We start from the raw sequence: 23,875 nt of genomic DNA, 5'->3' as shown, positions 1-23,875 counted from the left end.
ACACTATGTAGTCTGTCATGAAGTGAGACCCGCCCTGCCCTCCTGCTTCTTAGTGCGTCCTTCCCAGCCTCAGCTCTGGGTACTCCCCAGCGTGAAAACTGCAAGGACCTGTCCCACCCTAGGTGGTAAAGCTTTTCCCACGGACTGATGTGATCCCTTCTGTGTCCTCCTCAGCGCCCCCTCCCAGTTCCTGGCTGAAATCCTTACCAATTTCTTGGCTTTCCATCCTCAGCCCTCAGCTTTGAGAGAAAAGTCGTCACAGAGTCAGACACCCAACTTTATCTTAAACTGGAAGTGCGATCCAGAGTCGAGAGATGAGGCACCTCACCTGCTAAGACTGGGTCCCTCAACCCTCTCTGGATTGGTCGGTCATGGGTAGCCAACAAGAAGAAAATTCAGGAAGATTTTTTGGTGGTGGGAGCACAGATTGGGAGATCTGCTAGCCATGGGGTCACAGGGGACAACGATCTCTTTTCTGCCCTGGGTACCAGTGTTTGTCCTAGAGAACAGAGAAAGCCCTAGACACAGGACAGCACAGGGAATGTCACAGTGCCGCCCTCAGTGATGCCCTCTTTGAACATTTTGGTGCCTCTCTTCAGGTCTTGCCTTCAAGCATTCCTTGTTTGTGGGTTTTAAGCAGCTGTGAAATGACACTGTGTCCACCACAGGTTCCAGGCTTGGCTTCCGTCCCTTGTACACACAGAGATCCTAGCCAGGCTTCTCTGGGAGGAACACCCATCTGACTCAGACTTTGGAGTGGACTCTTGTCCTAGGAGCTGTGGGGGTTCCTTAGCCCCACGTCATGCATTCTGTGTCCATTGCCTCAGTGAGGTGGGCCAGGTCTTCAGGCTTGGATCCTGGAACCCCTACCAGTCCTTTATGTTGCTTGGATCCAGGCTGCAAGGATACAGCTTCTCTGCTCACACCCCTCAGGACCCTCCTGGTCACCTCTCCTGGGGGCAGTGGCAGGCAAGAACAGAGGGAGGGCTGCGAGGAGCCGCCAAAGAAGACCTGGCATAGCACCCTTTGTAAATGCGCCCATTGGTGCTGTGCAGGGAGATGGCTGTAAGGAGACAGCCAGGAGGCCAGCAGCCAGGGAGGCTGAGAGAATGGAGATGGGAGTCAGGGTCAGGGCCTCCTGGAGGTGGAGTGGACAGAATGTTATCATCAGAGCTGTTAGAGTCAGGGCCTAGACTCTGTCTGCCATCTCCTCAATGAGCCAGTTAAACAGACAAGTAATAATGAAAGACAGAAAGAAAGTATATTCAATACGGTCGCACTGGGAAGAGAAGCAGGGGTCCTGTGACTGCCTCAGTTGTCTCCCACTCCAATCCATCTTTAGGGTCCTGATGTGCAGTTCAGCTTTAAAAGAAGGCAGAGGAAAGCATGGACAAGAGGTCCTGGTCAGGGTGTGGTGCTGCCCATCACAGGCCTATCGTGGTTTCAGCTCCAGCCTCTTCTCAATCCTGGGGACAAGCCCCTCTTCCGGCTGGCCCCAGGCTTCAGCATCTTTCTCCCCCACGATGAGAGTCTTGGGGCAATTCTGATTTCTTGGGGGTCATTGCTTCAGTAGTCAGACAGCCAAGCCAGGTGTGGCTCTCTCTGTTTTGTTTCCTGCTACATCCCTTAGAAGCAACCCGGAATGGGGGCAGGAGAAGGCATGGCCGGGGGAGGGTGGATGAGGTGGGAGGGAGGGTGAGTGGGATGGGGTGCAAACTTGTGCATGTTTATTGTAACTTCATTCCCTTTAAAAGGACTCCTCCCTTATATGGGTCATTTTTTTTTTCCTGGGAAAATCACATGCTTAACATACACACACACACAAAGCCATGTAGCAACTACCTCAGTCTGCTACGATTCTATCTCACATTTCCAGTAACCAAAGTCCATTTTCTGATTCATCTGATCTTGTGGGGGGCATTCCCATACTTGCATGGTACACTCCGTTTATCAAGGAGGCGTACCACCTCATATCATATAGAGGAAGATGGCTTCCTTGGGATTTTCCCCCAAGGATGTTCCACTTTCAGATGGTATGGCTTTGGCTGCATGTTTTATTGCAGGGAGCATGCAATTGCCATTACATGAAAGAGGAAGACTATCGTAAGGTAGGCGTAGAGGGGTTGCTTCTGCAGATTCACCATTGGTCATCTTCGGTTGTACTCACCCTTTCTGATCTTACCAGGACCACACACACACAGACACACACACACACGTACACACACAATAAATAAATATAGATAGATATCAAAGACAGGCTGGCCTCCTATTCAATATGTAGTTGACAATAGCAACCTTGAACTTCTGATTTTCCCTCTGGAGGGCTGGGTCTACAGGTATGCACCACCACGTTCATGAGTCTTTAAAATGGCACATAGTCGAGAGTTCTGGACTCTAGCATTTAAGACTTCTGTATGGGAGAGGCATGCAATGAATGCTGCCTACCAAAACTCTCTGCCTAAGCCTCTGTATGTCTGCAGCTATCCACATCAGAGAGTGGGCATGTGGGCATCTGGAGCCTTTTGTCTTCTTTGGACTCAGCCTCTACGTGGCCTTTAAAAATATTTGTTGAATCAACCATTGTTGGGCAACTTCAGAGTTGGCTGCCCTTACAGATATGTTCTGGGCAGGGCTTGTTAATAAGTACTCTGCCTCTGGAGTTGCTGATGTGTGTTCTTGGCACCTGAGTGCAGAAGGCTCGCCCTTGTCTCAGTGGCCTGAGGACCCTTGGTTGTCAGGGGCAGTGGCGAATGTGTCCGTAGGACGCACGGCTTGGGAAGATGCTACTCATGCTCTCTGATCTCACCGAGTTCCCTGCGCGGCCTCTGTCTTAGTGACTACAGTGGTAGTTCAGGCAGCAGTGGCTGTGGTTCCCATACTCTCCTAGGGCAGTTGTCTTTGGGTGTCAAGTAAAAGTCATGAGGACTTCTTTAAATGTTGGCAATGTGGGCTTCTTTTCGGAATGCTTAGTTTTTTTTGTGAGTGTGCACCATGGGTAGCTGAATATATGGGGTGAGTGTGCATGGTACATGGTACATGGTACGTGGAACATGGAACTTGGAACATGGAACATGGAACATGTATTGCAGTCAGAGGGCAACCCTGGATGTTATTCCTCAATTTCAATTTCTCAGATACCTTTTTCCTTCTTCCTTCCTTCCTTCCTTCCTTCCTTCCTTCCTTCCTTCCTTCCTTCCTTCCTTTGTTTTTTTCTTTCTTTTGTTCTTTTATTCTTTTATTTTTTTAGCTGGGTCTCTTATTTGCCTGGAAGTTCCCCACATTAGCCAGGACAGTTGGCAGGGAGCTTCCAGAGCTCTGCCTTGCTTTGTTTTGGGTATCCCCCACCCCACTATGGGAGTCAAGGTGTCTAACCACTGCTCTCGGCTTTTTAAACTGGTTTTGGGGGTCTGAACTCAGGTCCTCACACTCGCAAAGCAAGTGTTTTCCCAGCTGTTCCATTCTCAGGCATGGACACTTAGTTCTTGGTTGGCCAAGATCCTAGGGGACAAGAGCCCAGGGTTTGGGCTCTGAAGCTGGCAGTCATGCGGCAAGCTCTCAGAGAAGGAAGCAGGGTGGCACGTGAACATGTGTGGGGCCCCGTGGCTGCTTTCTTTTATTGCTGTTATTTTCTCTTCTCATTCTTATTCTTCAACTTTTAGACAGGGTTTCATTTTGTGGCCCTGACTGGCCTGGAACTTGCAAGGTAGATCAGGCTGGCCTTGAATTTTCTGTCTCAGCCTCCCAGGGGCTAGAATTAAAGGCATAGGCCTGCTTGGTCGTTAATTTCTTTCTTCTTTCTTTCTTTTTTGTTTTTTTTGGAGCCAGGGTCTCTTAGTGTAGCTTTGATGCTTATCCTGAAACTAGCTTTTTATTGTTTTTTTTTTGTTGTTGTTTGTTTGTTTTGGTTTGGTTTGGTTTTTCGAGACAGGGTTTCTCTGTAGCTTTGGAGTCTCTCCAGCTCTTGTAGACCAGGCTGGCCTCTAACACACAGAGATCCACCTGCCTCTGCCTCCAAGTGCTGAGATTAAGGGTGTGCACCACCACCTCCTGGTGGCCATCAATTTCTTAACCATTCCAAGGATTGGTTTAACTCATGCTCCCCACACACCCCACCGCAGTGTGCCCAGGAGCTCAGGCTCCCCACTGTATAGGAAGGGATAGAGCTCAGCCCTGTTTTGGGACCTGCCCAGGCTAGGAGCTCTCCCCAGACTCTGCTTTCTGGGAGCTGACTGCCTAGCAGGGACAATATCCTTTCTGTTCAGATCTAACACTTTTGCCCTTTGGCGATCCAGCCAGTAACTTGAGTTCCTGTCCTGTGGAGGAGTTTCTCTTTGCTGTGCCTTACCAAGGGGGAGGTAGCGAATGACAGGATGGGGGTGGTGTGGTGTGTGTGTGTGTGTGTGTGTGTGGCTAGCTAGGTGGGGGCTGTACCTGCAGCGCCCCTCTCTGGCCAAGCAAGGCTTGCAAAGAGCTCAGGTAAATGGTGAGAGACTGGGTGGGGTTGCCAACAACAATGGCAGGAAAAGCCAGTACTTGCCTGGAGTACTTGCCTGGAAACCCCTCCTGGTCTTTCCGACAGGCTGGCTACCCAAGGCACAGGAACAGGGCTGGGATGGAGCCAGGGTGGGGGAGCAGGCGCCACTTGTTGGAGCTGGTTTTGATAAAGTCTGAGGTTTGAACGCTTGGGTAGGTTAAGGAACCAAAGATAGGCACCAGAGACCAATAGTTCCATGCCGTCCCTTTGGTGGCTTTCAGACTGAGGCTATTTTATTTTGTGAGACAGAGTCTCGTGTGTCCCAGGCTAACTCTGTCTCACAATGCAGCCAAGGATGATCCAGCCTCCATCTCCCAGGTAGTGGGATTACAGCCTTGGTTTCATGTGCTTCATGCCGAGGATAGAACCCAGGGCTTTGGGAATGTCAGGCAAGCACCCCACCAATGGAACCACCTCCTCAGCTACAGAATAAGTGATTTTAGTGTCACCTTAGAGAGGCACAAACCTGGGCTAGTGGTCAAGGACATCACTACCAAATACGGCTGTGATTCCAGCACAGGTTAGACAGACTCTAAAGTAGCAAATGTCTGATTCTCTAGAAACTAGACAAGGGAGGGAAAGGTAGATGGAGACAGCGGGGTTTGGGGTGGTCCCCATAGTAGCTCGGGGGTTAACCTGGGGTTAGGAGGATTCTGGGAGTCCCAGAGGAGAGAGACCAGGGGACATGGCTCCTATGCATGTTGCCCCAGGGTCATCTGGCTAGAAGATAACCTGAGAAAAATCTAGGGAGAGAGAACGGGACAGTGGACATAGGGTCAATGGCATTAAGGAGCACGTGTCCCCAGAGGAGTAGGTGGAGGATGAAGTGTGGGGGAGGAGGGCCAGCGAGCTACGGTCACAGATGGGCAGGATGAGGACCTGGTAGCACAGGAAGGGAAGCCATCCCGGGGCCGACACCACTCAGGTTTTTCTGAATTTCCTGCCAATGACAGAGAAGTTTGAAGGGGAGTGAAAGGACTGAGCCCTGAAAATGTCTTTGTGGGACTAAAGAAACAGCTCAGTGTATATAGTGCTTCATGTAAGCAGAAGGACCAGAGTTCAGATCCCAGCACCCATCTTTCAAAAGAGAGCTGACCTCTTGTCTGTCATCCCAGCACCAGGGAGACGGAGACAAGCAGATCTCTGGAAGCTGAACTGTAAGTGAGCCTGTCTAAAAAAACAAGGTTGAGAAGAAAACATTTGGCCTTAATCTCTGACCTCCACACCCATAGGTACACTAACATGCATGCCTATGTGTGCTCACGTCATCTTTGGCAGAGAACAGAGACAGAGGGAAGGTACTGGGGAGGCCATGCTGACTCAGCTGCTATCTGCCATCTGTGGCTATCTGCAAATCACCTGTCATATGCGGGTTCTTCTTTGGGGGCCCAGCACAGACCAGCATGGGCCTAGGTGATCCAATTCCTCAGGTAAGGACCTGCGGTTCACCTGCATGCAGTCAGTTGGAATGGGGCCCTCCCTGGTCAACTTTGGTTGTGTCTGCTGTGAACTGTGATGACAGGGTACAGGTGACGAGGGACTGAAAGTGACCTCAGGGTGGATATAACAAACAACACTACCAAGGCCCAAGGAGGGATGTGGGCCCTATAAAGAAGCTTAGGTTCCGGCAAGACCCCAGGAATGTGCATACACACATTAATGCAGCTCCTGACTTTAAACTTCTGGTTCCTACCTCATGCCATTTCTCTGTTGTGACAGGTGGGACCTGTTTGAAGTGTTCTTGCTAAAAGGAGACTGAGCTGCTGGACCAGAGGCATATAACTAAGGTTTCTAGAAGGCAGGTTTTGGATGGATTTGGAGATTCGGATAGGAATATGTTCCCTTGCCCCAACCCACTTCTCCGCTCTCTTCTCCTTCTGCATCTCTTCTTCCTTTGCAGACAAGGTTTTATGTAGCTCAGGTGGGTCCCCAGCTTGCTATGCAGCTGGTGGTGACCTTGATCCTCCTGCCTCCACTTCCTGAGTGCTAGGATCACAGGACTGAGCCACCGTATCCAGTATTACGCAGGGCTAAAGATCCAGCCCACGGCTCCCTTGCAGGCGAGGCAAGCTCTCTGCCAACTGAACCACATCCTCAGCTCCTGGAATATATTTCTGACAGTGAAAATGCAGCTGTGTACTGCTGTCCAAGGCAGCGTGTTAATTTCCCAGTATTCTCACAACGAGAAATAGGGCTGTCTTTGTGTCAAACCCTGTTAATCGTGTGCAGCCTGGTGACCTCTGATGCTGATGCGGCTAGGGAGACAGGCCAAATCCTCCCAGGGGTGGAAGCTGCTGGCTAAAGGAAGCTTCCACTGGAACTTTAGAGACTGTGCTTGCTGCCCAGGAAGCCTCTCTTTACCCCAGACCTGGCTAGAGCTTGAAATAGTGCAGACATTCCGCAAAGACCCAGTGATGGGCAGGAAGTAGCTTGTGTATAACAAACTCTCCTGCAGGCATTGCCTTTTATAGCAGCCGGCGCTGGACTTGTTTTACAGATGAGGGTACTAAAGTTCACAGGACCTGGGTGCATGGGCTAGGGATGTAGTTGGTGGAGTGCTTTCCTAGCGTACACGAAGTCCTGGGTTGATTCCCAACACTAGGAGTTAGAGACAGGAAGATTGGGTTCAAGATCAGGCTAAGACATTTCACGAAGCCTGAGTTCAGTCCCTGGACCCCACATGGTGGAAGGAGAGAACCAACTCCTGTCAGTTGTCCTCTGACCCCCATACATGGTAACAAGGTACACACACACAGACAGACACACCATAAATAAATAAATGGAACAAAGAGAAAAAACCCTATGTTTCCTTTAGAAAGGGTCTCACTACATAACCCTGGCTGGCCTGGAACTTGTTGTAAAACCCAGTTTGACCTCAGACTCAGAGGTCCACCTGCCTCTGTACCCCTCAAGGGCTGGGGTTAAGGGGATATGCCACCATGCTAGCATCAAGAAGAACTTTTAAAAGAAGTTTATCGTCTTTCTTCCCAGGCCCCCTCACTCATAAGCAAGGGCTAGAGTAGAGGAAGAAACTGTCTGGATGGCCAGACCTGTGAGCCACCCCGGGAGATGAGGGGACAGGAAGAGGCGTGAGTTATTCCCAGGTGATCTTCAGCAGGCCTCCTTTAGTGTTTGGAGCAGAAAGACTTCCCCATCTCATCCCAGACCGCCCTGTTATTGTCAGGCCTAGGAATGTCTTGTGTCATCTGTGTCCAGACTATGGGTGTCTGGAGAGCTGGGGGTGACGGCTAAGGAAAGGGAGCAGGGCAGTACGCACGCTCAGTGCTGTGCTCTGAGGGCAGGGGCCTGGTTATCTCTTCAGAGGATTGCCGGACAGGCTGCTGCTCTTGGCTCTAGGGCTGACTATGTGACGGAGGGTATGGAATGTCCGTCCGTCTCCGACCCTCTGCCCTCTGGCAGGGAGTGCTGGAGGCCACAGGCCTTCCCTGGACTGGTCATGGCTGGGGAATTCTGAGATGTATCCCGAGTTATGGGAAAACAACAGTTCTCTGGATGGAGTTTGAGATCTGCGTAGCTCTGGACTGTGTAGATGCTGCACCCTTACCTTGGGATTGGTCCTCACCTCTCACTCTGGGCACGTCAGCCTAGCTTGCCTGTGAGCTTCTGGGGATCTACAAGCTTCTGGGGATTCTCCGGTCCCTGTCTCTCATCTCCCCATAGGAACTCGGGGACTACAGATAATTGAGATACTGTCCTTGTCTTTTACATGGGTTCTGGGGTGTTCAAACTCAGGTTCTCATGCTTGCGTGTCAAGTGGCTTTACCCACTGAGCCATCTCCCCAGAACTCGACCTTAATTTTCTTTCTTCTTTTTTAAATGAGAGTCTCACTCTTCCCTGGATCTCACCCAGGTAGGTAGATTGGCAGGCCAGTGAGTCCCAGAGATGTGTGTGTGTGCGCGCGCGCGCGCGCGTGTGTGTGTGTGCATGTGTGTGTGTGAGAGTGTGTGTGTGTGACAGTGTGTATTTGGTTACACACTGCACCACGGTCTGTCTTGAGGGAAGTCAGGTAGGAACTTAACAGGAGCCGAGGCAGAGACCATGGAGGAAAGCTGCTCACTGTCTGGCTCCCCACGTTTGGCTCAGCTGCTTTCTAAAAACCCAGATCCACCTACCATGAGCTGGGCCCTCCCACAGGAACCACTAGTGAAGAAAATGTCCCCTACATATGCCCAAGGCAAATTGGATGGGGGCAGCTCCTCAGTTGAGGCTCTCTCTTCCCAGACATTTCTAGTTTGTGTCAGATTGACAAAACTAAGTAGCAAATGGCTTTAGATGGGTCAGGCATGGTGGTGGAGAGGTTACAGTGGAGCAGTCATGAGTGAGAACTTGTACTTACACCCCAGCACGGTGGGGAGGGGCTCAGAGCGAGGCAGGTACGTCCTTGGTGCCTGCCTGTCAGCCAGCTGAGACTGCTTAGTGAGTTCCATCCAGGTCAGTGAGAGATGCTGCCATACGCGCATGCGCGCACACACACACACACACACACACACACACACACACACACACACACACTGGATGGTGCCTGAGGAACAGCAGCTGAGACTGCTGTCCAGCTTGCAACCCTGCAGCCCCCACCCCCATGCATGTGTCCCTGCACAAACAACATTTCATGTTTTAAGGAAATTTACAACTTCATGCCATGTTTGTTTTCCTTAAAGGTTGGATCCACCTGAACCTTTTAAGCAGGGGCATGTATGTCCCCGGGCCAGTCTCGCAAGTCTGCTGGCCAGTGCTGACCTCCTTCTTCTTCTGTTCCCTCTAGCAACATGTCTGAATGCTTGGCTGATGCCATGTGCCAGCGCTGCCAGGCCCGGTTTGCCCCCACCGAGCGCATCGTCAACAGCAACGGGGAGCTCTACCACGAGCACTGCTTCGTGTGTGCACAGTGCTTCCGGCCTTTCCCCGAGGGGCTCTTCTATGAGGTGAGGAGGTTCTGGACAGTAGCCTGTTCTAGAAGAGTGACCTGACCAGGCTCTGAGGCAGCAACGCTGAGTTTCACACACTGTGTTGGCCCGTCCCTCAGCTGGGAACTTCTGCAGTCACTCTTCTTCCTCTGCCCCTGGACAGGCTGTGGGCAACCCTGGGGAAGGAAGAACCCCACCATGCCACTCGCTCTCCATTGGGTCAGACAGTGAATGCAATGGCTGAGTGATTCCATTATCTGGGGGAGGATGCTTTAGAAACAAGAATTCTCATGGTTGGAGTTGGGTAAGCAGGTGATGTTTGATGAGGCCAGAAGAGAAGAGATAAACACACATACATACACCCCCCCACACATGCACTCATACACACGCACACATGTATACATGCACTCATGCACATGCACACACGCAACATGCATAACGCACTCATGCAATGCACACATGCATACATGCACTCATGCAATGCACACATGCACACATGCATACACGCACTCATGCACATGCACACATACACATGCACACATGCATACACGCACTCATGCACATGCACACACGCATACACGCACTCATGCACATGCACACACACATACACACACTCGTGCACATGCACACACACACACACTCATGCACATGCACACACACACACACACACTCCTCTGCAGGAAGAGATCTTGCAGAAGGAGCAGCACATGAAGAGGTACTGAAGCAGAAGCATGTGGGATATTTGGGGAGATGCTAGTGTAGCACAGGCAGAAGCAGGGAACGAGCGGGAGAGCGGCAGGAGCAAGACAGAGACTCTCCATCTTCCTGTCTTAGTGGCTCTCCTTTGGGATCTTCTGTTCTGTAAGAGATTGGAGTTACTTGGGTTTGGAACAGAGGAGTCACACCCTTGTCCCACATGTAAAGAAGACCCCTCTACTCAAGGCATGTGACATGTGCCTGTAACACCAGATCAGATCGTGGGAGGCTACGCAATGAGACCATCTCGGGAACAAAGTGGAAGAGAGAGAGGCTCTGGGCATCGTGCCACACAGAGGCTGTGGGTCAGTTGGGAAAGAAGCTGGGATACCAGGTGGGACCAGGAGTGGGGTCACTGAGTCTTGAAATAGTTCAGAGAAAAGTCAAGGGCCCTGAATTGCCCACACCAGCTCACAAGAGCAAGTAGTTAAATCCTTTCTAAACACAGCTGTTCTTAAAAAGTAACTCATGCCTGGGCCGAGGAAATGCCTCGGTCATCAGAGTGCTCGCCTCGCAATCATGAGCTCTTGAGGTTAATCCCAGAACCAATGTAAAAAAACCAGCAGGGCATACCAGCCTGTGCTGTGTCCCGGAACTGGGGAAAGAGAGAGACAGGTGGATTCCTGAGGCTCACGGGCCAGTCTGTCTGTCTGGTCTATTTGGTGAGCCACAGGCTAGCGAGAGATCCTGCCCCAGGGGTAGGGGGTACCTACATTCACATAAACACACACATATAATAAATCGTATCAATGTACAGGGTTATAGTACTTTATTAAAAATGAAGATAACAAACACATAAAATGTCCTACTTCTCATTATTTCATTAGACTTTCATGTCATGTATGCATCTGAAATTATTTCTACCGATGTGGTGCTATTTGTGACGTCGGCATGGTACTAGCCTGGCAGTAAGATCTATACCACAGCATCTGGCAGACCCAGAGTCAGGGCCTCTGTTGCCTTCTGCCAGAGTTGGTTAAACACTTACTGCACTGCTCCACTGGGCTGCAGTGGAGGGGGGCAGGACCAGAGCTCAGAGAGGGCTGTGTTTCTTGTGGGGGCAGGGAGCTGGGCATCATTGGTTGACTGATGTGGGTATGTGGTCCGCATGCCAGATGAAAATCTCCTGTTGCTCTCCAGGCTCCCGAGAAACGCTGGCTGGCTGTAGAGGCAGCAGAGGGCTGGGGAGATCTCTCTGAGAGGTTTTAGACCAGAGCCAAGCAAAGCACATAGTGGGTGTTTGGGAGATATTGGCGCTGAGGAAATTCAAGCCTCTGTAGCCTCTCTGGCTCACTGGGGAGAGCTGCGTGTTGCTTTAGAAGAAGAAACTTACGGAGGATGACTTTGAACTTCTGCTGCCTCCTGCCTCTATCTCCCAAGGGCACTGCCACACCCGAAACTGTGACCCAAAACAAGGGCTTCCTACAAACCGAGCTACAGCCCTCAATTTTTTTTTTTTTAAAGAAAGCAAATTGTTAAGGGAACGGAAAGCAGAGACAAGCTTTGGTCATGCTTGGGACAATACATGACAGTGGCTGACCGCAGCACTCGGGGGCTTTGCTTTGTCAGGCCAGTCCCCCAGGCCCTCCTGTGCTCTTTCTCCCCTCTTCCTTCCATGGGTCTTCTGCAGTTTCTGGGGACACTGATCTGGTCAGACATGCAGGACAAAGTGGCACATGGAACTCAGATTCGACCCGTTCTTCCCCAGCCCCAGCTCCCACCTCAGCTTGGCCTATTGTCAGGATCCTCGGGTCCTCAGCAGATAGCAGAATCCCCAAGAGCTGACCGTGGACCCTCAGCATCTCTGAGAAACCCTCACTTTGCACTCTGCTAAACTGCATGGCTAGTCCCCTGCTCCAGCTAGCTCTAGAAGGCTCTCTTCTTCAGACCCCAGGCCACTGTTATTTATTAGGGACAAGGGATTACAGGGATGATGAATGACTTGCTCGTCTTTTGTCTGTGGTCCCGTTTGCAGTTTGAGGGCCGGAAGTACTGTGAACATGACTTCCAAATGCTGTTTGCTCCATGCTGCGGATTCTGTGGTAAGAGCTGGTGACAGCACCTAGGACGTGGGGAGGGGACAAGTAGGGAACAGGCAAGACTGGCACACTACTTAGCCTGGGGACTTTTACCTATCACCTCCCTCTGTCTTTTTCTGAGCATTGCTCTTCAGGTCCTTAAAAGAGGGGTGCTTGGACAAGGCTGAACTGGGAGGAGCCCCAGACACACAGGACTTGGGAGGTGCCAAAGGGTGAGTGTGCCCTGACTGACAGCTGAGGTCTCTCCTCTTCCAGGTGAGTTTGTCATTGGACGCGTGATCAAGGCCATGAACACCAACTGGCATCCAGGCTGCTTCCGCTGTGAGCTGTGTGACGTGGAGCTGGCTGACTTGGGCTTTGTGAAGAATGCAGGCAGGTGAGGCTGCTGCAGTTGTGGGCAGAGAGGAGGGTCTCTTGCCCTCAGTCTAGGAGACATGGTCCGGTGAAATACCAGGCACCTTCCAGGCTCTGCAGCGCCCTGTACTGATCTGGCTGTGGACCTTGTCCTACCCCTACTAGACGGAGAACACAGTCCCAAGGGCATGGATCAGAGCGGGGGCTGCAGAGTGAGGACAGACAGGGCTGCCTCTGGGTAAGGGGTGTTCCTTTGGGGTGAAGGGTCTTGAGTGGATATGGATGGATGATGAGTTTTCAGTTGACAAATCCCTATTACCCTGACACCCCACCTGCTGTTACCACACCGTGCTGACCCCAGTTGTCTGCCTTCCCTCCTGTACGCACATAGCTGGAGGATGTTGGACAGACAGCCCTTAACCAAGTTACCCACGTTACCCAGATTCAGAACCATAAGCCTCATTGGTACTCTGGCTGTTTTCCTTCCAAGAAGCCTTGCTCTTTCTTCTCACCCCTGCCTCCCTCTCTGTGGGTTCTACACCTCCCCTGTAGCCATGGCCTCATCTCCCACCTGCGTGGGAAAGCTTTGGGGGAGCTCCCAGCAACACCTCTGTGCCCTGAAGTCCTGAACATAGCTGTTGACCTTCTCTTCATCTCAGGTCGAGACCAGGGGACATCAGGTCCTCTCCTTGGCCTCCAGTGGCCTCACAGCAGGGCCCTCTTGCCTAAATCATCTCCTTTCCCAGTGAGACCTCTGTTCTGTTCTAACTTCCTCCAGCCTCTCTCTGCACAGAGGTGTTCTTTGGGCCCACGTCCATACCTGCCCTTGAAGATGAAGTTTTGTGTCTCCCAATGGCACATCTGGACAATCCAAGGGCCTCCTCCAGGTCTCTCCTTTGCTCACTGCCCCTGCCTGTGTGGCATCTCCATTCGAGATTCCAACACAACAGGACCCAAATAGAGCTGCAACATTCTCCTCCTCTGATCCAAGTCTGCTTCTGCGTGCCCTGTGCCAGAAAAGGCATTCCAGAGACCCGCCAGCTTCCCGCATGAATGCCCTTCCTGTCTGGGTACTTGGTTCTCCGTCAAAGCCCCTCTGTCACTTTGTCTCAGCCTACAGTGATCTTGTCCCTTTGCTATGCCACTGAAGAGGCACATGACCTCTCGCTGGTCCTGGCATCTGAAAGGCTGGTATGGTATTGTATTCAGCAGGCTGCCTTGATAAGGGACCACAATGGTGAACAGACCTGTACTGGTGAGAAGCAATGCTGGGCATCAGGGGCATCAGTCTGGGCTGTGCTCTTTCTGGGATGAGCCATGCACGGGCCACCACCCCATGCTTTGAAAGATAAAATGTAATAGAGAAATATAGGGTTTTCTATTGATGGCGTTTGTAGGGTTAAGTCTGAGAGCCCTTCTAACCTAGAATGGCATGTGGAGCTCCATGATGCATAGCTTCAGGTCTTCCTGGGCCACCAGAACCACAATAAAGGCCTTGCTTGGTCATTCTCGGGTGGAAGGGGAGAGAATCCCAGGGGAGGACATATGTGTCATGTTGAACTAGTACAATGATTTCCTTCACCTTAAGGCTCGATTATGTTTAAGAGTAATACAAACAAGTACAAAAAAGAAAAGAGGATACATTAGAGTGTCCAACACATGCTGACAAGTTCAACAGTTCAAAGCCAGGCAGCTGAGGCTGGTAGAAGCCTCTTGGGAGGGAGTGGGGAAGCCCCTTCTGGGCTTGAGTGAGATGGAGACAGGTTCACACACCGGGCTCCTGCCTCTAGCGGGCTCTAATGGCTGTCCATCTATGCGATATGCCTGACCAGGCCACCTTCTACTGAGAAACTCTAGACACTGTCAGGCTAGAGGCAGGCATGGGAACATGGTTCTAGCAGGAGAGTCCCGAGCTGTGTTTGCTGGGCTCACACACCACCAGTCTGAAATGTACTCATGTGTGGCTCACATAGAGTCTGTGTCCCCTAAACTCAGAAAGAGGTCATCTCCCAAGGCTGGCAAGGGATACACGATATACCATGCACTTCAAAGGAAGTATCCGACACCCCTCGTGTTCCATTGAGATTTGTGCTGCCTCTTTTTCTGGGTCCTGGGCAGCTTGTTTTCTGGGTTATTCTGTAGGGCTTTGTTGCTGTGGGTATCTGTATATGAAAGAAGCTGACAGTTTAGTGGGGAAGAAAGATTCCCATTGTTCCAGAAATGTCCCTGTGGCTCTTCTCTATTTAGCACCAGTGAAGTCACTGGATGTCTGGGAGCTGTAAATAAGGCAGGCCAACCGAGTCCCTGTGGAAGGGTGGGCAGGGCATCCTGTACTTAGCTAGTTGGCCCTCCCTCTTGATGCCTTTGCTCAGACTGGATGGCCTTGCAGTGAAGACCTTGGAGCCGGGCACGAACTGCTGACATTTCAGTTGGTTTGCTCAGGAAGAGGCGAGGGAAGACAGAGGTCTTTAGCTAGCCCTGGCAGCATGTGCCCCAGTGGAGAGCTGGTTCTCTGACAGCTGGCCTAGGGACAAGACATCCTGGAGGCTTACAGCTCAGGGCTCACAGCTCAGATCGGGCACTCAGGGAGCTCTCGTTGGTCTTTCCTTCAAAGCTGGGAGGGGGGCCCGTGAGCCGTTTGCTGCAGAGCAAGTTGCACAAGGCATGGCGGAACTTCTCAGCAACGAAGAAGTACATGACAGGGTCCAGGGCCCCATTGAGGCTGGTGAGACAGGAGGTGATCCGGTTGCCTAGGGCCAGGGCACGCTGAGCGGTGCATGAAGTCCCCCCGCCACGGTAGTGAAGCACATAAACAGAACGGTGGACGTGGTAGGGCACAAAACAGATGAGGAAGATGGCCAGAACCATAGCGATCATGCGGACGGCTTTGTTCTTGAGATGCTTCTCTATGCGGGGACCCTGGCGCAGGCTGCGAATGATCAGCAGGTAGCAGGTGACTGTGGTGATGAAGGGGAAGGTGAAAGCCACAGCCAGGGATGCCAGGGCGTGGTGGGAGGCTTTCTCCCGGTACAGTTGCAGGCAGACAACCGTGTGGTTGGTCTGCACAGTCTGTGGGCTGACTAGCAGTGGGGCCATAGCCACAGCCACCACCACCCACAGGAAGGCACAGGCCAGGTGGGCATAGAGAGGTCGCCGAAGCTTGAGGGACTTGACAGGGTGCACGATGGCCAGGAAGCGATCAGCGCTGATGCAGGTGAGGAAGTAGATGCTGGCATACATATTGAGGTAGAAGAGGAAGCCAGTGAGTCGGCACGGGATTTCCCCGAATGGCCAGTGATTCCCAGAGAAGTGATAAACCAGCCGAGTGGGCAGGACCAGTACACAGGACAAGTCGGCCACCGCCAGGTGCATCAGGAACACGTTGGCCGGGGTCCCTGACTTCTGGTCCCATATGAAGAGCCACAGGGCCAGAGAATTGCCCACAAAAGCTAGGATGAAATCCAGAAGGTAGAAGCAAGCGAAAAGCATGTTCTCGAGGGGGGTCTCCTGTCCACATTGCTCAGTGTAAGCCAGGGAGGAGTTGTCCGGCAGACTTGGGAGGGCTGCCTCCAGGCCATTCATGGTGTGGCTAAAGTCAGAACAGGGAACAGAGCTGGAGGGAATACAGAACCAGTTTTGGGGTCCCAGGATGCATCCCCCAAGGTCAAAGGCAGGACCTCTGATGCTTTCAGAGTCTCCTGTCGCTAACTTGAGAGGAGTGCAGCTACTCTAAGTTTGACAGAGCTGCAGAACTGCCAAGGGAAACTCCCGGGTCTGGGGGTGGGGATTCTGTGTCCTTTGGAGCTGATTGAGTCTCAGGCATTTTGAACGTTAATCACAGGCCAAATCCAGCTGAGGCATGGTTTTCCCGGAAAGTAAGGAGGTCCTGGGGTAATTGCTGGAGGACCCAGAATCTGGAAGTTACTTTCTGCCCCGTGCCTATCCACTCCCTCAGGCCTAGATGGTGGAGTTAGTACCAGAGGGAAGGGAAGCAAGCTTGATTGTCTGGACTTATGAGGCCAGGGAGAGCCCTTACTTTCTTTTCTAGCCCCACCCTAAGGCAGGCATAGCGTTGTGTGTGGGTCCCTTAAGCTCGCTCCCCATGGGAGAGTAAGTAGGATCTATTGCTGAAAGCCTACTGTTGGCTTGCCGGGTGAGCCTGCTTACTCTGAGTCCCAGGACCTCTCTGACCTCTGACCTGGCCCACAAGGAGCAGCGAGTCACTTCTCTGTGTCTCACCTTCTGGCTCCTCCCACACTTGTTAGCATGGCTCCATCAGGGCTGCACTGGGCATGTTTTCTGTCATGGCACCCAAGAACCCCAGTGTCTCTGGAGTTTCCCACACTTAGCTGCTCAACTCCATTTTGATCAGTTTTTCTGGGTGAGGGCTGGGTTTAGGACAACTTTGCCAGGGCCTCAGACCAGCAGGGAGTCCCTTCCAAGTCAAGGTATTCCATAGCCCAAGTTGGGGTATGAGGGCGTCCTGCGTCTTCCAGGATACAGTTTCAACTCGGGGGGCCAAGGGGACCCTGTGGCCAATCACATAACATGCCCTGGAGTTGCCTATCGTCCTCTGTGGGGCATTTCCAGGACTGGCTACCTAACTTTGGGGGCTCAGTGTAAAATGAAAGTGCATAACCCCTTGCTCAAAAAGTAAGAATTTGGGTTGGGGATATAACTTAGGTGGTAAAGGGCTTTCCTGGAATGCATGAGGCCCTGGGTTTGATTCCCAGCACGTAAACTGGGTGTGGTAGCAAGTGCCTATAATCCCAACACTTGGAAGGAGGGTAAGAGGTCAGGATCATCCTCCATTATATGGAGTTCAAGACCAGCCTAGATAATAATAATAATAATAATAATAATAATAATAATAATAAATAATTCTAGAACGTAAGAATTTCAGGGTAGTGGAAGTTGTCAAACAGCTCAGGGCCCGGTGGGACTGCATGCTTTCTCTACTCCGTCACCTCTGCTAAGTCCCCAGAGGCTCCCCACCCTTCCCGCCCACCCCTGCCCCTTACCTCTCACAGAGGACCCAGGAGGGAAAGAACAGGAAGCAGGCAGCCTGTGAGCCAGTCGTGGAAGGTGCTCCAGGTAGATTTCTTGTAGCTGCAGGAGGGAGGCTTGGCTATTTAAGGAGAGCAAGCGAGCCCACAGTGCCTGTGAACCTGAAAAGCTGCTTCATTCCTGAGGGGTCCTTTGTGGGGTAGGCTGCCTTTCCAGCTGGGTCTGCTTCCACGGAGCACACACTGAATATTCCAGTGTGTCCTCAGATTGTGTGTACCCCCACCCCCCAGCCAGGCCACAGAGCATCACAGAGGCCAAGTGTGTGACTGTCCTGGGAGCCTGGGAGTGGGCAAGGACTGGGCCGGGTGGGGGTCTTGGGCTGGAATTGATAGACACAACAGGATTATTTCAGAAGAGGATGATTTTCTACTAGTGGGGGGATAGGGAGGGGTCAGCTACCATGGCAACGGGCCAGGATCCCAAGCTTACTGGGCTGGCGGCAGGGTGGGGGGGGTTGGGAGTGGGGGGGGGGTTGGGGGTGGGAGGGTTGTTATGCATGCCAGGGTTGGAGCTGAGGAGTCTCGGGCCCAATGAGAGGGGATTCTTTCAGACACTTGCTGTAGGGTCCTTGTGTCCTGTCCTGTATAATTAGGCCCCGTTCGGGTGTGTGGAATAAATCATGCCCTTTATGTGGAACTCTGCACAGCTGCAGGCGCCTTATAAAGAGGGAGCTGTCTGTGCTGTGGGGCTGCAGTACAACCCGGCAGGCCTGCCTTTGGCCCGGGAGGGCTTCACGGCTGAGCATGGCCAGCAGGAGGGCCTCAGTGGCTCCCTGGCCATGGCTTGCTCCTTCTGGGGTGGCTCAGAGCTGGGATGGGTTGGGTGTTGCCCGCAAGTCATCAAAGTTCAGCAAGGCTGATATCACTAAAGGGGCAGCCATACAGCACACTCAAGCCAGCGTTCTTAGTCTCAAAAGACTTAAGATTTTCAGCTGAAATGTTTGAAATTATAGCTGGGGATAGAGCTCAGCCGACACAGGGTTTGTCCGGTGTGAGTGCGAAAGCCTGGGTTCCATCCTCAAGCCGTGTGGTGGCTCATTTCTTTGCTCCCTGCGCTTGAGAAGCAAAGGCAGGAAGATGAGAAGTTTAAGGTCATCTTTGGCTACGCCTTGAGTTTGAAGCCAGCCCGAGTTACTTGAGATCCTGGCTCAGAAACAAACAAACATAATTTACAATTATGTGTGCCTAACATCTGAGGAGACTCTACTGCTCAGTGTATCTATTGTCGGTTTGTCTTTTCAAGCAGCGTTGTGCAGCTGGGAATTTTGCCCCATTTGACAGTTGAGAAAGCCAAAGCTCAGAAGTCATTCACCCTGTGGCAAACTCCAGCAAGTGGCAAAGCCTGCCTCTATACCCGGGTACATGTCACTGCAGAAGTAACACTGTTTTATGTGCATTTGTTCCTTTCTGTTTGCCTGGTGCATTTTGACATGAGAATTCTTTTTTGAGGGGGAGGGTTTAAGACAGGGCTTCTCTGTGTAGCCCTGGAACTCACTTTGTAGATCACAGAGACCCACCTTCCTCTGCCTCCCGAGTGGTGCGATTAAAGGCATGTGCCACCATCGCCTGGCTGCTACCCATCTTTTGTGAGTATTGTTTTGAGACAGGGTCTCTCACTGGCCTTTAACTTGCCAATCAGGCTACAGTGACTGATAGTAACCCCGGGCTTCCACCCGCCAGCTCCCCGCCAGCACCGAGGTTATAAATGTATACCACTATGCCCAGCTTTAAAAAACAATTTATTGTGATTATTTATGTGAGTGTCTGTGTGTCATGGCATGTGGTAGAAGTCAGAGGACAACTTTTAAGAGTTGGTTCTCGGGGGCTGGAGAGATGGCTCAGAGGTTAAGAGCATTGCCTGCTCTTCCAAAGGTCCTGAGTTCAATTCCCAGCAACCACATGGTGGCTCACAACCATCTGTAATGGGGTCTGGTACCCTCTCTGGCCTGCAGGCATACACACAGACAGAATATTGTATACATAATAAATAAATAAATAAAAAAAAAAAAGAGTTGGTTCTCTCCTCCCACCATGTAGGTCCTAGGGATGGAACTCAGGTCATTAGGCCCATGTCCAGCTTTTTAAAGAATGGATTCTGGGGACTGTACTTAGGACCTAATGCTTGCAAAAACAAGTCCTTCATCAACTGAACTATCCCTCTAGCCCTTGGGTTTGGTGGTTTTGACACAGTGTCTCACTGTGTAGACGAGGCCGGTTCAAACTCACTATCCTCCTGCCTTAGCTTCCTGAATTGCGGAGGAGAGCCGCCATATCTTGCTTCAGCTTTAAAGCATAATTCTTCTGTGTTGGTTGGACGCTGTATTGAGTCTAAGAAGGAGCTGCCAGATGTAGACAGGAGTCATGGGGAGTAAGACCATCACTGTGGCAGGGACACAGATAGGAGGAACTGGCTGCAGTGGCGACTGGGCAAAGCACCTGTGTCCTTCACTGCGGGGTAAATATCCTGGGTGGGAGGGGCTGCGGCCTGTTCTGGACTAGGAGGAGGCCAGGCCCCCTGTGCTTGGACACTGGGCCCAGTTTTGGCTCGGCCGTTGTCACAAGATTACGTCCACTGTCCCTCTCTCTCTTTCCCCTCTTGAATAATTATGCCTTCACGCACATGTTCGATACATTGACCACGAGCTGCTTCTCAATGATGGGTGTCCACAGTCCAGTGGAGGTACAGTAGGTAGCCTAGCAATAGTACCAGACACCTTGCTTGTGCATCTAGCGTTATGCCAAGCTCTCAAGATAGGACCTCAGGGCAAGTAGAGAGAAAAGCTCCGTGACATGATTCCAAAGGGCACAGAGGTAGCCGGGGAGCCACCTGGATAGGTGGCTCTTGAGTCAGTCTCTGCGACAAGCCTGTGAAACGGGGTAATGATGCGGGCTGGGGAGAGGGCTCAATTATGTTGTGCAAACATGAGAACTTGAGGTCTGATCCCCGGGGTCCATGGAAAAGCCTGGCGTGGGAGCGTGCGTCTATAGCCCTAGCACTGGGGAGATGGGGGCAGGCAGATCCCTACAGCTCACTGGCTTATTTCGCCAAATTGGTGAGCTCCAGGTACCATGAGAAGCCCTGTGTGGAAAAAATAGGATGGGGAACAATGGAACACTGACCTGAGATTGACTTCTGAGCTGCATACACATGCACATATCTGCATGCACAGGTGCATAATCCATGCACACACGCACTAAAAAGGTCAATGGTCAGGTGGCTGTGGAGGCTAGTGACAGATAGAGGATTGCCTCTGTGGATTTTGGAGCCCGGGAATGAGGGCCAGGTCCCAGCAGGATTACACCACTGCAGTGACAAGTGGGGGATGGGGACCAAGGGGCACTGGATGGAGTTTCTGTGCACCTTTGCCTGGGGAGCTGAAGCGAAATTCTTTGCACCCTCAATGACGAGGACACAGAACCTGTGTTGATTTCCTTCTCTGTTAAGACCACAGCTGTTGCTCAGAGCAAGGAGCAGAATCAGAAATGACTGAAGTCCTCACAAAAAAGACTCTGTGATGACAGAGGCTGGGGTTCAGGAGCCTCCCTGTGACACAGCTTTACTTGTCTCTGGGGACAGAAAGCGCTTGTGAACACTAGGGCCCCTCTTCATCCGGCAGACTCCAAAGGAAGGGGCGAATGAGCCCTGCATGGATTTGGTCACCCCGCCACACACTGTGGCATTCTAAGACTTACATTCACTGTCGCTTGCACTAAAAGACATGTGTAAAGTAAAACATCTCAGCAAACGACAGCTAAATGTCCCTTCTGTATTATACAATGTCCTAGGCCTAGGCTCAGGAAGCCTTGGAGAAGAAGCAAACACAGGCATTCTAGTGCATGTGTGCAGTTTCCCAGATTTGGATGTTGGAGTTCAAACTTGGGTCGTTAGGTTTGGAGACAAGTGGCTTTACCTGCTGTGGTAGCTTACCTGCCCCTGTCTTTTGCAGGGTGGGGGAAGGTATCCCTTTCAGAATCCTTACCTTGGCTTTCTGTGCCTTGTGGTAGGAAACCTTTCTCAAACTTGGACTCATTTACTTTGAATTACCCAGCTGTCACCGAGGCCACAAGCCGGGCTCTAGACTTGCTTTTCTGGGTGCTGGCCAGACAGTTCTGGCCAGAGCTGCCTCTTGGATTCTTCTCCCTCACACTGCTCTCACCTCCTACAGGCACCTCTGCCGGCCTTGCCACAGCCGCGAGAAGGCCAAGGGCCTGGGAAAATTCATCTGCCAACGGTGTCACCTAGCCATTGACGAACAGCCCCTCATGTTCAAGAATGATCCCTACCACCCGGACCACTTCAGTTGTTCCCACTGTGGGTAGGTGCCCAGTCCTGGTCCTGTGTATGACAAAGGTGATCCTGGCTGTCACAGGATGGGGCTGCTGGGATTCCCACCCAGTACAGAGGTAAACAAGGTAGCCTATGGCACAGGCTACAGGGTAAAGTTGGGGTGAGGTGGAAAGCCCCTCTCTCTGAGCTCTCTGTCCAGGAGCCCTTGTGATTTGAGGGGGGCAGTATAAGGGGCAGCCTCTGGATCTCAGGACTCTGACTGAGCTGTAACAGAGAGGAAAGAATGGAGTGTGTAAGGTTGGTACTGGTGTTGAAGAGGGGAGAAAGAGGAGAGAAAAGCTGACAACCTCCTACGGTTCCTTAGTTTCCCTTCCGTGCTTGCCCTTAGAGGGGAACAAGAAGAAAAAGACCTTTCTCTGTTGGGAGCAGTGAGACCCCAGATCCTGAATTTCTTGTAATCCCCTAATCTGAGTGCCTCAGCTGCTCTGAGCACGAGACCTTCAGGAGTTCCTGATGGCAGGAGAGTGGTTTCTGGTGGGTTTGGCTGGGGCATGGCTATCTCTATATAATCTGCCCCTGAACACAATAAAGCAGGCATTCTTGGGGAATTCAAGGATGACCCGTGTCACTGTCTCTCTGTATTTTAACCTCCAGCTCCCTTGCCCGAAGCTTGTGAACTGGGTAATAGCACACCGAGTGCTTGCCCTTAGAAGGGAACAAGAAGAAAAAGACCTTTCTCTAAGAAGCTAGCTGGACAGGACACAGGATCTTTCTGCAGGCCTGGGCGGGGACTCTATGCCCTGGGGCCTGTCTGGGGTGCACACAGGAAGGCTCCAGAAATCAGAACAAGCTGGCTCAGCCAGAGCAAGGGCCTCAGGCACAGTACCCTAGACCGACAGTTGCAGTGGCCCTACAGAAGGTAAGGGCTGCCCCTGAGGTTGCTCTGTGCTGTCCTCTAGGAAGGAGCTGACTTCCGATGCCCGTGAGCTGAAGGGGGAGCTCTACTGCTTGCCTTGCCATGACAAGATGGGCGTCCCCATCTGTGGGGCCTGCCGCCGGCCAATCGAGGGCCGTGTGGTCAACGCACTGGGCAAGCAGTGGCACGTGGAGGTAAGCCTGTGAGGAATCTTTAAGTGGGACACAGATTCGTATTAAGAAACAGCATGGTTAACAGTCTGTCGGAACCTCATCCCAGGCCATGCATGGGCTGATTCCCTGTGAGAACTGTTCCTGAGGGCAACCTCTCCTTGTTCTGGCCAGGAGCTCCATGGGAGCCAGGAGACCAGAGCCCATGAACGGTGATCAGACAGTCACACTCACCTTACCTCTTACCTAGAGTCAGGAGCAAATGTCAGGCACAGTCTGCCCACAGCAACTTGTGGGGCTGTGGACCACAGGACCTGTTGGGTGCACAGCCCCACACAGATATGGCACTGGTGGGCTCCTGAGTCATCCCTTGCCCTTTCCCTGAGTGCTGCCACATTCATATGGATATGTCTGGAAAGAATCCTTGCCCCTCCAGTGGCCTGGCCATCTCTGCATCCATAAGCAACGCCTGGGTGGCCTACTAGTCCTTGGGTGGCCATGGAATGTGCTGCCCAGTCTCTGGGGGTTTTGTGTGTCCTCACAGGCTCAAAAGATAGTAGGTGATTCTTAGACTATCTGAATGTGTGTGTGCGTGTGTGTGTGTGTGTCAGGGTGTGTGTGAGAGAGGCAGGAGGCACCTACTAATATCAGGGCAGCTCCACCTATGTGGGCTCATGATCTATTTGCTAAGCAGGATCGCAGTGACAAAGGATATCACTGTGGTATGTTCAAGTACGAGGAGGAGGGCTGGCAGTATAGCTGAGATGGTAGGGTGTTTGCATTATGTACACAAAGACCCGAGTTCAGGCCTCAGGACTGCATCAAG

The 23,875-nt window shown here is 51.9% G+C and overlaps 2 protein-coding genes across 4 annotated transcripts in view; one reads left to right on the top strand and one right to left on the bottom strand.

Annotated features, from left to right (window-relative positions):
• Lims2 (LIM zinc finger domain containing 2) overlaps positions 1-23,875 on the top strand; it is a 35,745-nt gene that overhangs the window by 9,130 nt on the left and 2,740 nt on the right. For both annotated transcript variants that reach the window (XM_057788810.1, XM_057788809.1), the window contains exons 2-6: positions 9,319-9,478; positions 12,192-12,258; positions 12,511-12,631; positions 21,842-21,991; positions 22,923-23,073. In XM_057788810.1, coding sequence (XP_057644793.1) covers positions 9,323-9,478; positions 12,192-12,258; positions 12,511-12,631; positions 21,842-21,991; positions 22,923-23,073 — 645 coding nt within the window. In that variant the 5' untranslated portion in view covers positions 9,319-9,322. The remainder of the gene's footprint in view (positions 1-9,318; positions 9,479-12,191; positions 12,259-12,510; positions 12,632-21,841; positions 21,992-22,922; positions 23,074-23,875) is intronic.
• Positions 10,971-17,795, bottom strand: Gpr17 (G protein-coupled receptor 17). 2 transcript variants are annotated; one of them, XR_009058299.1, is made up of 3 exons: positions 17,631-17,795; positions 13,430-16,198; positions 10,971-12,278 (listed from the first exon to the last, which is right to left on the bottom strand). XR_009058299.1 is itself a non-coding variant. In XM_057788811.1 (2 exons), the coding sequence occupies exon 2, from the start codon at positions 16,189-16,191 to the stop codon at positions 15,172-15,174; it is 1,020 nt and encodes a 339-aa protein (XP_057644794.1). In that variant the 5' UTR covers positions 16,192-16,198; positions 17,631-17,795; the 3' UTR covers positions 12,638-15,171. The 2 variants fall into 2 exon arrangements, 1 of the variants encoding a protein (XP_057644794.1); XM_057788811.1 differs by lacking the exon at positions 10,971-12,278 and having other exon boundaries at positions 12,638-16,198.

Source organism: Chionomys nivalis, chromosome 14 (genome assembly GCF_950005125.1).
Source record: "Chionomys nivalis chromosome 14, mChiNiv1.1, whole genome shotgun sequence".
NCBI lineage: Eukaryota > Metazoa > Chordata > Mammalia > Rodentia > Cricetidae > Chionomys > Chionomys nivalis.
Note: the sequence above shows the minus strand (reverse complement) of the source record. Positions and strands in the feature narration are given on the sequence as shown.

Coding starts and splice junctions, on each gene's coding strand:
- Gpr17 (XM_057788811.1), bottom strand. CDS start 16,191: ATGAATGGCCTGGAGGCAGCCCTCCCAAGTCTGCCGGACAACTCCTCC.